Source organism: Haliotis rubra, unplaced genomic scaffold (assembly GCF_003918875.1).
Source record: "Haliotis rubra isolate DU_JTF1 unplaced genomic scaffold, ASM391887v1 Scf585, whole genome shotgun sequence".
Lineage (NCBI taxonomy): Eukaryota > Metazoa > Mollusca > Gastropoda > Lepetellida > Haliotidae > Haliotis > Haliotis rubra.
The window spans coordinates 293,122-307,165 of NW_025767285.1; the positions used below are offsets into that span (position 1 = coordinate 293,122).

At 38.1% G+C, this 14,044-nt stretch overlaps 1 protein-coding gene across 1 annotated transcript; it reads right to left on the reverse strand.

The window, feature by feature from the left end:
- Positions 1 to 1,770: 1,770 nt before the first annotated feature.
- On the reverse strand, positions 1,771 to 11,313 carry LOC124254847 (ATPase ASNA1 homolog). Its single transcript, XM_046688705.1, has 8 exons — positions 11,159 to 11,313; positions 10,187 to 10,334; positions 9,195 to 9,249; positions 8,293 to 8,386; positions 6,908 to 7,058; positions 5,943 to 6,050; positions 4,922 to 5,122; positions 1,771 to 3,904 (listed from the first exon to the last, which is right to left on the reverse strand). Exons 1-8 carry the CDS (start codon positions 11,284 to 11,286, stop codon positions 3,782 to 3,784), a joined length of 1,008 nt encoding a protein of 335 aa, XP_046544661.1. The 5' UTR covers positions 11,287 to 11,313; the 3' UTR covers positions 1,771 to 3,781.
- Between the last annotated feature and the right edge of the window lie 2,731 nt (positions 11,314 to 14,044).

Below are 14,044 nucleotides of genomic sequence, written 5' to 3' on the forward strand. Positions count from 1 at the left end.
TATGTTTGTACAAGATCACTTGGTTTGAAACCGATTATGGATTGGTTTTTAACTGCTTAGCAGGAAGTATGTAATTGTTAAATATGAAAAATTATAAAAGCATGTTTCAACGTGACTTGGCTGAAAAATGAAAACGATAAACTGATTGGGTCACTCATTTCAGTGTCAAGATTATTGTATTGTACAAAATACTGAATGAAATTCGGATTCAACACCACTTGGGCGTTGGAGATTATGTTGAAACTGTTCATGGCTTCTTTCAGTTCTTTGTAAATTAACATTCGACGGAGGTGATTAATGAGGAGCGTGAATGCTTAATTGGCCTTGGTAAACGGTATCAAGTATGGAATTGGTAACTGGGGTATCTGTTGTATCACCTTATGTCAAATTGTCACTGGATTGTCTGGTCCAGACTTCATTATTCACAGATGGCCACCTAGTCTGTCTCACAGTCCTTGAACCATATTATTTTAAATACTTACAAGCTATCTCTGAAATGCTAAAGCCGTAAATGAAGCAAGTCCAGATTCCCTCAGGTTATCTCTGGTCTCCCTGGGGCTCCTTTTCAGTTTATATGGGTTTGTTTGTTACTATCAAAAGCATATATATCATAGGCGGAACCACTGAAACTCGGGTGAAAATGAAGTGTGCACCCCTCCTTTTCTCAATAGTGTGCACCCCACCTTTCTCAAAAAGCTGTATCTGCCCCTGTATATTCAGAGACTAAGCGTTAGTCTAATGGCCACCTTATAGCAGGAACATTGTGAGTGGGGCATTAAGCAAAGAAACAAACAATGTTGTTTGACACAAACGTTTAGGAAAACACAGCTACATGACCACAGCTGCCAGGACCAAGGTGAATATGTGCTTGAATGGGTGAGTCAGCTATAGTCTGTTTGCAGTGAAAAGTACCTGTGAATTGCACTTTAAACAAAAATGTAAATCGAATAAAGTGAAATTAAGATTGCGAATTCTCATAATTCTACCTTGCCAATTGAACATTTAAATCTTAGATTTTTATTCAACTTATGAAAAAAGTTGTTTAACAAACAATCATAGTTTCATATCGCTTATATTGGTTTGTATTACAAGGAGGTAAGCGCAGTAGTTGGAACAGTGAAACAAATGCAGGTGCGGTACGTGATGAGCGTTAACTTAGACCAACCCTACTTGTTCTCGGTGTTTCATTTTAGCTGCATACCCCCTTGTAATACAAACCAATAATACCGATTTGAAACTATGATTGTTTGTTAAACAACTTTCAAGTTTTAAATTTTCAAATGTCAAGGTAAAATTATGAGGATTCGCAATCTTAATTTCACTTTATTTGATTTACTTTTTTGTTTAAAGTGAAATTCATCAGTACGTTTTCACTGCAAACAGACTATAGTCAGCAATCTTCCAGACATCTTAAATCTGAAATAGCCTTCACACATTCTATCGATGAGGAAACGGTTTACAGTGTAAGACGACCAGTGTGAAAAGAAATCGTTTTAAGCACACAAACAACAACTCCAAGTCTGAAAGGAAAGCCCAGTGGTTGACATTGTGAGCACAATACCCTGTTAAGATCAGAATCTATACCCTCTCTGAGGCTCTCAGGGGTACCATTTGCCAAAGAAGGCGGTTCTACATTTGAAATCTCCAATTCATTGTGAGTGAAGGGGATTCTAATATCAAATGTCCATTTAAATCAAACAGCAGCCTTTAAAAGGTGGAATCCCATCTGCAAAGTATTCTGCAAACACTTGACAAGACACAAACAATGACTAGACATAGAAGTGTTCCTTTATTGAGTTGTAGTTGACATTAGTGAATCAGACAATTAAGAGATACATTGTGTTATCTTTCCTAAAAACAAGAAATCAGAAACTTTTTAAGTAAGAGGTAGACCTGCAAAATTACATGAACATCACACAGAAGTATACCATTTCACTTGTTGACATCCACAAGAACAGCTGGACATACAAGTTGACGGATTTTAGTTGCACAGACAACACATTTATATTCACATAATGCCAACTAACTAATGCCATAATGTAAAATTAAAACCAAATTCATTTTGGTCCATGGCAATTTCAAATAATGAGTTCACTGCCAGTGAATGCGGATCATTAACAGTGAAAATGCTTCCAAGAGGTACACGAGAAGTGAACTTAACCAAAAGTAGCAACAAAGTAAAATCATTCACATCTTCATCAAACACGTGGAGAATGACACAGTTAACAGTGTTTTGAGTTTAACACCCTTTTGAAAAGTATTTCAGTCACATCACTTTGATGACTCCAAACAGCATGGGTGTGTTGCTGACAAGCAAGGGTCATTATGGCAAATCTAGGATGTCTGCCCTCTACTAAAGGGACACAACTCTGCACAAGCTACAGCCATCCAAATAGTTGGTGTTGTGAACACTGCACGCAATAAATATATGTATGTACATGTACCTTGTAAGGTGACAATTACTGCTTACTTTCTGAAGAGATACAGTAGGATATCTTTAACCATGTTACTTACTAGACATTAATATATTTCCAGTTGTATCAAATCTGTACCTCAGGATATTAAACACAAGCTCTAGAAGGGAAGTCTCCAGATATGAAAAACTGGGGGAAAATAATTACAAGATTAGACAAATCATACACTGGACCCTCAACGATGCTGGTTATAGGATGGGATATTTTACCAAGTGGGAAGAAATCTCAAATGACTTGTCATGAATTTTTAATGTTGCACTGACATCAATAGATTCATAGGCTATTTAGTTGCCATGATAATGCCCCTCTTCAGACAACTGACTTTCATAGTAACTCCAGTTGGAAAACAAGGCTTTACCTCGCTTTCTGCACAACTGCAACAATACTGTATCACAATGGGGTACAAATAAGATAATTGTCATCATCTGTGAATTGAACCCTATTTTTTTTTTTATTAAAAAGCAATATAACAACAGCGTAGGCTCCATACTACTGAAAATGTTACTTTACTTACTGAATCAATCATAAACTGAAAAATATTCAAGGATACTCAAAATTCAACAGAAATCAATGTCAGTGTCAACAAATAGTTTGGACTGCCTGTGCCTTTTGTTCTTAACTCATCACCCATGAATAAATTCATATTTTGGCAGTTAATCATACATGTTTCTATAAATACCATACAGTCAAAAAAGAAAAGTACCTATCACAATCAAGACAAAGCACAGATTCTAAAATGATGACCATATCTGACGCTAAACTTGTTTGTATGTTTCCTGTCGCCAGCTGAAACTGATCTTCGTGATCTCATTAAAAGCAAAACTTTAATACATTACCTGTGTGTGAAGATTTGACAACCCTCTATTGAAAGTTGCTTCAGGTAAACTCTAAGTGAACTCTGACCATCCAGTCTAAGACATTGGTTCTTGATCCATTCAGATGTCCATTTTCGAACATGATCTTTACTGATTCAGAAATTTTGATTTTTTAACAAAAGAAAACTTAACACAGAACACAAATATTTCCTTAATGGTACTCATTTTGATGTATGTATCGACAACAATAAAATGGCAAGGGTTATTTCTTTACCTCCGAAACTGGTTATCTAATTTCAGATACAGAAATGAGATATGCTGCTGTGTGCTGCAGCACTCCTTGGCTGATTAGAATGTTCTGAGCGGACTGGAAAGGTTGTCAGATCTTCATCAGAATGTCGGAACAAAAGCTGTGATTTTAATGAAACTGAGATTTTTATGACACAGATGAAGGAGGATCCTCTCACCCAGGTGACATATCTCATGAGGTTGTTAGTCTGGGGAGTAGGGCTCTATCAAGTTTTTGGAAAAGCTTTTGATCTTGTCCACGCCGCGAACCTCAGTGTCTTGCAATGGCAGCTTTGTAATATGAAAGTCCTCATATAAGTCAGATATCTGGAAATGTGAAAAAAAGATGAACAGTTAGTTTGAAAACTGCAGATTTATTTGGAATATTTTGTCCACCGACAAAATGTCAAACTTAAATTGTTATGACTGAAAGTTGATTTAAATCAAAATAGGTACATGTAATTAAAGTGAAACCATCTGTTTCTGGCAATGCAGGGATTGGGACAGAGAACTTTGACAATGGGACATTTTCAGGATTATTAGCCATTTTCTGAATTTAGAATGGGCCACTGCCCTTGTATCAATAGTAAACTTCAATATTAATGCGCCATTTTTTATTCCAATGTGCAAAACGGTCCATGGCCCCTGCCTTTCCCAATCCCTGCAATGAATCTCAATTTTTTAGATTTAGTTAAAAAGGTCATCCAGAGTATATAATTACTACCGACCAGACCACAGGACCAGTGAGTGGACAATAATTAGTGGTCCTGTCTGTACTTCACTTGTCCAAAATAACTTCCGTAGATTTACTTAACTATCAATACAAAATTCACTGGCCACCAGGACCACTTGAAACTTATCATTTAGTGGTCCTGATGAATTTTTACTAGCTGGGGACCACAGGACCAGCGTAAATTTTGCACACTGATGGGATAGATAAACATACTGGCCTACCAGTGAAACATTTTTGTCAGCCACAGCCAATTTGCAGATCATTTGATAAATAGAGTGAGTGAGTATAGTTTTACGCTGCTTTTAGCAATATTCCAGCAATATCATGGTCGGGAAACCAGAAATGGGTTTCAACCATGTTGAGAATCGAACCAGGGTCTTCAGAATGACGATCAAATGCTTTAACCACTAGGCTACCCCTCTACCCATTTTGATAAATAGAACCTTACCCAAACAAATCTAGTGGTTTTTACTGCATAAATCAAAGTTAGGAAATGATGAAACTCTATCAGCAAGACAATTGTCACTCCCCCTGGCTACAAAATTCTGGTAATAAGGAACTTCTCTACCCAATGTTCCAAAAGATCTGTTTATTTCATTTGAAGCAATTACCTGGTCCAGATACTTGGCTTGTATTTTCTGCCTAGCTCTGCACAGATTACATGGCTGTTCCCCTTTCTTCATCATGTGAAGCTGGTTGACGATGATGTTGTGAGTGTCGATCTGGTACTGAGTCAGCTCCTGCACCAGTCTCTCCGTTTCGTACAAAGAAAGAAACTCTGCGATGCACACACACACAAATGTGGTCTGGTCCTGAGGTCAGAGGTCAGGGGGCATGATTAGAATTGTGTTTATTCATGGGACTAAAATCATTTGTAGACAATGATTCATGGGCATGTGAAAACTGAAAAGGCTCTTTCATTCTGTGACTATCAGTCAAAGAAACTTTCTTTGTGTCAAAGAAAATGTCAAATTCAAGGTTAAGCCTGAGAAACATTTATAGCATTGTTCATACTTAAGGTGTATTGATCGCACCTCTGTATTTTATCAATAGATTAATACATAACAGAAGGCACATCTGGTAAAATTGCAAGTACACAGTACTTCTAACCCTTTTAAATTGGATGTACAGACGGTGTCATTTAAAACTTTGGTTATGCCACACTTTTCCAGCATTAATCCAGCAATATGATAACGTTCTGTAACTAATCATGTCTTGACCAGACAATCCAGTGATTGATATCATGAGCATTAATCTATGCATTTGGGATATGATGGCATTTCTCAGCCAAGTCAGCAAGCCTGATAACCTGATCTCTTTAGTTGACTATTACGACAAGCATGGATTGCTGAAGATCAACTCTGAGATCAAGAATCTTCACAGGTTCTTTAAAATTTCATACAACAGACTTTAAACGACACAATACACATTGAAGTGTTTGGGATACCATGTACCAGATTAAATAATGTTCAATACAACCAGGTCCTGTGCCAAAAGAATATGTAAATGGTAGGATGCATGAATGTAAAAATTCATTGGCTAAATTATACACAGAGAAATCTGAACATCAGAATAGGTGGTGCCTAATTCCAAACTGATCTCAAATTGTTCATGTCTGTGAGGTATACTTACAGCATTCCTGAATTGTTCATTGACCTGCCTGATGGTCACCAGCATGTCGTCAAACTTCTGGGACATCTGATCAGCATTCAGGTCCTGCATCCCCAGCATCCCTGCCATCTGAAACACACCAGCATTCACCAGTCAATGCAATGTGTTCCACAGACTGATAGGCCAGCCTGCCTCAGCGATTATCATTGGATTTCCACAAATCAACATAAGCCTAACAGAATTAGTTTCAAATGATTTTGCAGTCACTGAATGACATTTGACAAAAGTGAGGTGAGGGGTTTAACTTAAGAATATTTCACTCATCCTTGTTGTACCCATTAATGCCGAGCACCAGGCAGGGACCAACAAGTACCATATTTTAACGTTTTTTGGCATGACGCGACCGGGGATCAAACCGTGACCTTCCGCTCTCCGGACGGACACTCTAACCACTACACCTTGGAGGCGGTCATTGACAAAATGATGAACATAGCTGTTTATCTTCTTAATAAAGGATCATCTACATAACACTAACAGCTGGAGAATTACTCATGAAACAGAAATACTGGGTATATACATTAGTCAGTCAGAAGTATCAAATCAGAACAACCTCCTCTCATAAGAAAAGCCAAATTGTTTACCATCCTACCGCAAACATAACCTTGCTAGAAAATACTTCCTTTTTAGTCATTTTCTGGTTGGGTACATCAAAATGGGCATAAAACATATATCTTAGTTTGTATACATGGCATAAAGTCGTATCGACTGCTTAGTTGAAAATATATATTGAAAGTGTAGGATGTTCAACAATGTTACAGTAACAAGTACTACTGTTGGAGAAGGCTTTCCCCATTTTGAATCCACAATCACAGTATTCTGCTCAGCCAAAGGGACACAACCCCGTAGAGCAATCTGCATCACCTCAGATGATTTGGACATCAGTACACCCATATGACCATATGAATAAGGTTAAGACATAAACATACCTGTGAAATAAATGGGCTAATTTGGTTCTTGAGACGGAGTAGTTTACCAAGTCCCTTCTCGATAACAGTTGGGAAGGAAAGAAGACGAAGCGTGTGGCCGGTTGGAGCAGTGTCAAACACTACCACTGAGAAATTCATATTCTTTACAAGTCTGTGTGACAGAAACAAAGACATAATGTAAAAGCCATAGTTCTTTTGTCATTGCAGTGAGTGAGTGAGTGAGTGTTATGTTCCACTGCTTTGAGCAATATTCCAGCCATATCACAGCATGACACCAGAAATGAGCTTCACACATTTGCTGTAGAATAATTCTATACCAAGTTCAGATCACAAGTCATAATTTTTAAGAATATATTGTCTCCTGTAAAGACTGATGAAAGATGAAAAGTAAAAGGAACAATATTGGTCATGTACAGACCCTAAGCAATACACGGGTAAGTTTTTCATTCAAAACACTCACAGATTCAAACCTTCTTGGCAACAAAACAATTTGTGATTGTGAAGATCATATTTAGACGTATGGGGATCTGGTTGTCCATACTGCTTTGTCGAAATAAGTTTATTTCAATTTCTGAAAGATAAGTCCTTATGGAGCATGGAAATCTAAATTACAGAAGATTTAAAAATAGTGATGGTATTCCATGCAAATTGGGGAATTTTCCCAACTTTCATCAGTACTTAAGCTGACAAAGCCGTTGTCGGCACAGATATTACAGATATGAACCCCAAGTATGTGTCTGTATACAGAAATGTACCCTAAACAAAGTCAAAATACAGAAACATACCACGTACCCTACACGGCAGATGAGTCCATGTTCCGCAACCCAAAACCGAAAACATGTGTTATTGTTCCCGTTCAACTGTTTGCAAGTGATATTGTGCACCGTGACGTTGGTTACTGTGTATGGTCGTTTCTTTTATAATGCAATCAAATGCATTTAGGCCATGGGCCGAACCCCAAAATTGTGTCAAAGTGCTTCAACATATCTGGTGGATACTTTTCAGGAGCAGTGAATCATTAATGTACAACTATTTTTGCAAGAAAAGTTTTGATTCTTAACAAGCACATCCTGGGGATCATTTTGATACATAGTTCTTGTATTCACCAAGTATGTTGAAGCACTCTCCTATTTCTAGAGGCCCTACAGATTTCGGCCCACGGCCTAACTGGTTGCTAACATTTATGCATACAAAACCTACCTTGGGTATACATATGTAGTACCTGTGCTGACAACGACCCCTTCAACAGCACTCAGGCTTCACACACTAGATGGGCTTTACACATTGTATACATGTTGGAAAAGGAACCCAGATAATCAATGTGGCAAGTGAACACTTTAACTACTAGGCTGTCCCAACTGCACTTATTGTTGTCCAAAACTAACCTCATGACTTCAGCAAAGCTCATAGCTTCATCAATACCAGGAAACGCTCCAAGCAGCTCTTGCACCATATTCTTGCCCATGTTCATCATGTCAGCTGAAATTGTCATACATACAGTGTATTTGACCTCCATTCTGACCTCCATTCTGTTTTTGACAAAAACCCTTATTTCTTTGTCACCATTGCTTGTTTCTGAAGTGATACTAGCTCTATAAGAGACTTAATACCTCAAATATGAGGGTCTGGATAGTGGTGATGTAACCACTAGTCTAGGTCCCGAAACATAATGTAATTTGACAGCATTTTTATCTTTGTGTCATTGATAACACTTTAACCAGACTTAAAACAAAGCAATACTGATAAAGTGACAAGCATATCCTGCTGGGGACTTTTACTTTACACACATTCCTCCTGGGTGTAGTATCTAAGTAATGTTGCAGATAGGGCCAAATAAAAAGTATGTTGTGGTTCCGATTACACCTCTTTAAAATTTAGGGTAGGTAGGTAGGTAGGATTTTTTTTACCTTTTTTTTTAGAAGTAGAGTATGAACTAATAACACATTTATCAACGTGTACTTGTTTATTCAATCAAGCTTGCGGCCATCATGTCAACTTTCTCTATCACAATGACCAATATCCGTCAGTGCCGGGGAAAAAACAATGGTATCAGAAAGCTTATTTTATTCATACCGTCCCAAAAAGTAGGGTTGGCACCAGAATTCAAGGGTCGGTCGGGTAATCGGAACCACATTTTTGGGGGCCTAGTAAGTGCTGCATGGACAGACACATGGAAGGATGGACACTCTTCAATTGGGATGAAATAAGAAAGACTTGACTCAACATGCTATCCACACAGCATTTTATCTTAGTTAACTTTACATATGTTGATTGTGACCTTTCTTACCTTGCTCAAAATATTCATCTGGCAATTCAGAGAAACCCAGATTTGGGTCAATTTCCTGGAAAAGATGACACAACAATTTACAACCACATATCATAATTACAGGATCTACCATAAACATATTTCTAAAATAATTTCAGTTAAAATATTGAGGATGCATCTAAATTCTTTTTGTAAATATTCAATAAAAATGGCCACATCACTGTTGTAGTGAGTGGGCTTGATATTACACAATTTCAGCAATTGAGTACTTGAAAACTAGACTACTACCTGCCCGGACACATTGCATCGAAAGACTAAAAGTAATTGAAGTCAATGCTGTCTTTGAACCAAGTTACAGTAAAACATTCCATGATCATGATGATCACCATCTGTTATATATTATCACAAGTTGTCAAATGATCTGTGAATATGAGTCTCATGATACAGCAATATGTGGCTCCTGGACCAGCCAAGCCAAGATAAGTCATTATGGCAAACAGAAATAGTGAGTGAGTGAGTTTAGTTTTATGCCGCACTCAGCAATATTCCAGCTATATGGCGGCGGTCTGTAAATAAACGAGTCTGGACCAGACAATGCAGTGATCAACAGCATGAGCATCGATCTACGTAATTGGGAACTGATGACATGTGTCAACCAAGTCAGCGAGCCTGACCACCTGATCCCGTTAGTCGCCTCTTATGACAAGCATGGGTTACTGAAGATCAATTCTAACCCGCAAACAGAAATAATGTAGTATAGATTTAGACATGTTTCAAAATATGCTGTTTAGTTCTTGACTGTGTTTCAAACCTTCGCTGTCAGCATATTTATTCTGATTATGAACGTTTCTGGATGCCAAGGCAACATAGTGTCTGTAATTCAAATTTACATTGTGAGTTGACAATGTGTAACCCAATCATGATGGTTTGTCCCAATCAGGTTGACTACCTGTCAGCTGCCTTCATATAGCTCTTGCACTGCTGTCTGGGTTGAAAACAACATCTACACTTACCATGGCATAGAGATTAGGAAATCCTTGTACAAGTGTTGGAACCTTGGAGAACTTCTGGTTAAATGCATCAGAAATGTTGTGAGCAGGGTCTGTTGAGATCATGAGAACAGTCTCCCTTTTCTTGGCCAATTGAACAGCAAGACAACAGCTGGAAAAGAGCAAACATGCCTAGCTTCATCATTACATGTACAATGAATGGATACTGTGTGTTGCAGTCTGGTATAAGCACTTGTAAAATGGGACTGGATCTTGAATGTCTTCATGGGTAAAGAACAACATGCCCATGGAAGGTTGACATGAACAGCAATGACGATTAGTTTACCACAATGAGTTTAGACTTGGCCAAAGTGAAAAACTAAATCGTAAGTCTTGTGACTGTGAGGTTCATACATTTGTACATATACAAATGAACTGAATGCAATAAAGCCAAGCTGTGCATTCAAAGCAATGAAACATTACCTTCAAAATTATGAAAGTGCTGATTTGGACTGGAATTTACTATTTATTTAGGATTAATAATAACAATTGCTATTTTTATAGGTTCTGAAAATGCCCCAAAACATCATTTTGGGTGTCAGTTTTTAGTGAAATGACTCTTGAACTGGAATTAGCTCAAAGGTGTGATATCTAGCGAAGTGGTTGAATATATATCTTAATGGAAAGGAGATGCGATAGACCAGATCATCCAGGGTGCACAAGTGCACAAACTGGTGGGTGTGGATCGTCTCGACGAATAATCGAAGCGCTCATAAAATTAGGCTTACAAGTCAGCATTAACGCACCTGATGGTGGATTTTATTAGCTTACTCTAATGTGTCTTAAAAAGACCAAGATTGTTACATAAGTTCAGCATAACAGTCGGGGACAACTCAACCAAAATAATATCAGCGAGTCATATGCCATGACGTGTGACTAAATGACTTGCACATTAACTTTCCGACATATTGAATCAATGTCCTCATTGTTTATTACCTGGTAGTGGTTTTCCCCACTCCGCCTTTTCCACCGACAAAGACCCATTTCAGGGACGTTTGCTCTATTATATTCTTCAAAGACGGTTCATAAGTGAGATCCTCGTCTGCATCTGTGGATGCAGCCATTTTGTCGGGAAGGGAGGTAACTGCTACTTCCGCAGATCTCGCATGAAGTCTTGCCTGGAAATGTTTCGTATATGTGCGTGCATGCGAGCTTAGCTAGGTAACCATCGACAATTTGTAATCATTTTTTGCAACTCTTGGCGAATGTTATGGAAACATTAAATCAATTTTGGACATAGTCAGGGGGAAAACAATTATTTGTTGAAAATAGTTGCGTCTGGACCAGATAATCCAGTGATTGATATTGTGAGCAACGATCCAAGCTGTCGGGTTGCGATTGTGTGCAAAAAACCAAGTATAGTTTGGCATGAAATGCATGTGGACCCGGTTTTTGTAAATATCTCTTCATCCAATGACCCAATCGATCTCAAACTGTGCAAGTGGATGTTTTGTCAGACAACCTAATCACATTGTAAATCACCGATTTTATGCATTTGTATTAAAGAATCTGTCTATGTAACTGTCAACAAAATAAACAGCAGAACGCAGAATGCTTGCAGAGGGAGGGAGCCAATGACCTGTAACAGCGGCAGTGTTGGGTCATAAAGGTCAATGCACGTGCAGTTCATGATAGTTACCTGTGCACTGCACAGTGATAGACCGTTTGGATCATTCACATTGACTACTTCTAGCTGTCATCATGAAAGCTTATTCAGATGATGCTAAACGTTTAATTAGAAATGTGTTGAATTTTTTTTAAAAGAGAGCAAACGTAGCAAACCGATTTATAAGGTGTCGGATTACATGAAACGTACAACTTTTGCTCTTGGCATGAAAAGAACATCGTGCTAAAAATTGTGAAAAATAAACCAACAACCAATAAACAAAACCTTGTACAAAAAGGTAGGCATCCAAAGTTAGATTCTTTTGACATCAGGGTCATCAGAGATGTCATTCGCCGGCTATTTGCAAAATTTAAAGATTTTAACCTACAGAATAATTCTCACTAATGGGTTTTGTGGTTAATGTTGAACAACTCAGAGAAACAAACTCCGTATGATGGTTAACAGTTGGCACCCACCTTACCCTATTCACGACCTGTGACACCTCTTCATACCTGTCACGTGCATAGCTGACCTACATTGACGAACGTTGACCTTTATGACCCAACACTGCCGCTGTTACAGGTCATTGGCTCCCTCCCTCTGCAAGCATTCTGCGTTCTGCTGTTTATTTTGTTGACAGTTACATAGACAGATTCTTTAATACAAATGCATAAAATCGGTGATTTACAATGTGATTAGGTTGTCTGACAAAACATCCACTTGCACAGTTTGAGATCGATTGGGTCATTGGATGAAGAGATATTTACAAAAAGCCGGGTCCACATGCATTTCATGCCAAACTATAACCCCCTTTGAAAAATGACTTAAGACTACATTGAAGATTTTTTGTGCGTTGGCGGGGCCAATGGGGGCTTCAGGGGTTGAAACCCTGAAACACCCCATCCCCCCCCTTTCAAAATTCCTGGATCCGCCCATGGGTGTTGTTTCGTTTTGTTGTTGTGGTAGAGTTGTAACTGTGAGTGAATGCGACTCCTACAAGGAGCTCTCACTTGGAATTGGAACAGCACACTGGTCTTAATAGACTGAAATTTGTTAAAAGCAGCACAGCAATATTCCAGTCACATATGAGGAAGGTTTGTAAATAATCTTAGCCTGCGCCAGTCAATCCACTTCTTTGTATCAGCAGTGCTAATGCCATCATTGCAGCATCAACTAAGTCACCTTACCTTACTACAGGAATAACACAAACCACACATAGCTTAGTTGGAACTATTTCTAATCAAGAATCTAAAACTGGGAGATAAAACTTATAAACTGAACATAACACCGGTTTGTAGGGTAGAAACACCCTTTGTAGGGTGTTTCTGCTAATAGAAATGACTGTATAACAAACGTACTTTACCCCACATGATTTCCCTTAATATTTATGCTGTTTCTCAAAACTTCCAAGACATAAAAAGCCATGGGGTCTGTAGCCTCCAAATTCACTTGTCACTGGTCATCTCACAGAAAAACAACAACCTGATGATCCACAAGGTAACTGCATATAGTGAAGCCTCCCTCCATGTATGCTGATCATTTGCAGAAACACCTGCCTGAACAAGGATTTATATGGAGAATCACCATGACTTACAACCCTTGGGCCAATCTTTCATATAGTGTCATAGTTCGTTCAAATGTTTTGAATGAATATGAAATTTCAGTTTAATTGTCGTCATGATTTCTGAGGACCTGAAGTTCACAGACATCGGGTTTATGCCTCCAGGCAAGCAAACCTTCACAGAAGCTCACTTGAAGTTCAGTCATGAGAGTTTAAAACCAACTAACAATAATAATAAATATTTATTAAATTTAAGTGCACGTATTCAAAATAACTTCAGAAAGGTCAATTTCATCATGTCATAATATGAATAAATATACATACAAAATGATCAAAGATATTTGTAAATAACACAGAAATAGATCAAATCTGAAGGACACTGTGTGAAGATGTAGAAGAGCCAACACCCACTAATTGTGTCCACTATCACAAATAATGTCATCTCTGACCTGCACACACTGGCAGTCATATGTTTTATAATAATGCAACTGGCTAAGGTGCAGTGTGTTACAATTTGATAACCAAATAGAACATCTTACCAAGGGAGTTATACATACAAGTCCAGTTTCCACTGACCCATACTGACCAAGGAATTACTTAGTTATATTTTTGCTGTCGTATTGAGTCTTTGCACAGTCTTATCAAAATTATGTTA

Coding starts and splice junctions, on each gene's coding strand:
- LOC124254847 (XM_046688705.1), bottom strand. CDS start 11,286: ATGGCTGCATCCACAGATGCAGACGAGGATCTCACTTATGAACCGTCT. Junction 10,335..11,158: donor GTGGGGAAAACCACTACCAG/GTAATAAACAAT, acceptor GCTCTTTTCCAG/CTGTTGTCTTGCTGTTCAAT. Junction 7,059..8,292: donor AGCTTTGCTGAAGTCATGAG/GTTAGTTTTGGA, acceptor TCTGTCACACAG/ACTTGTAAAGAATATGAATT.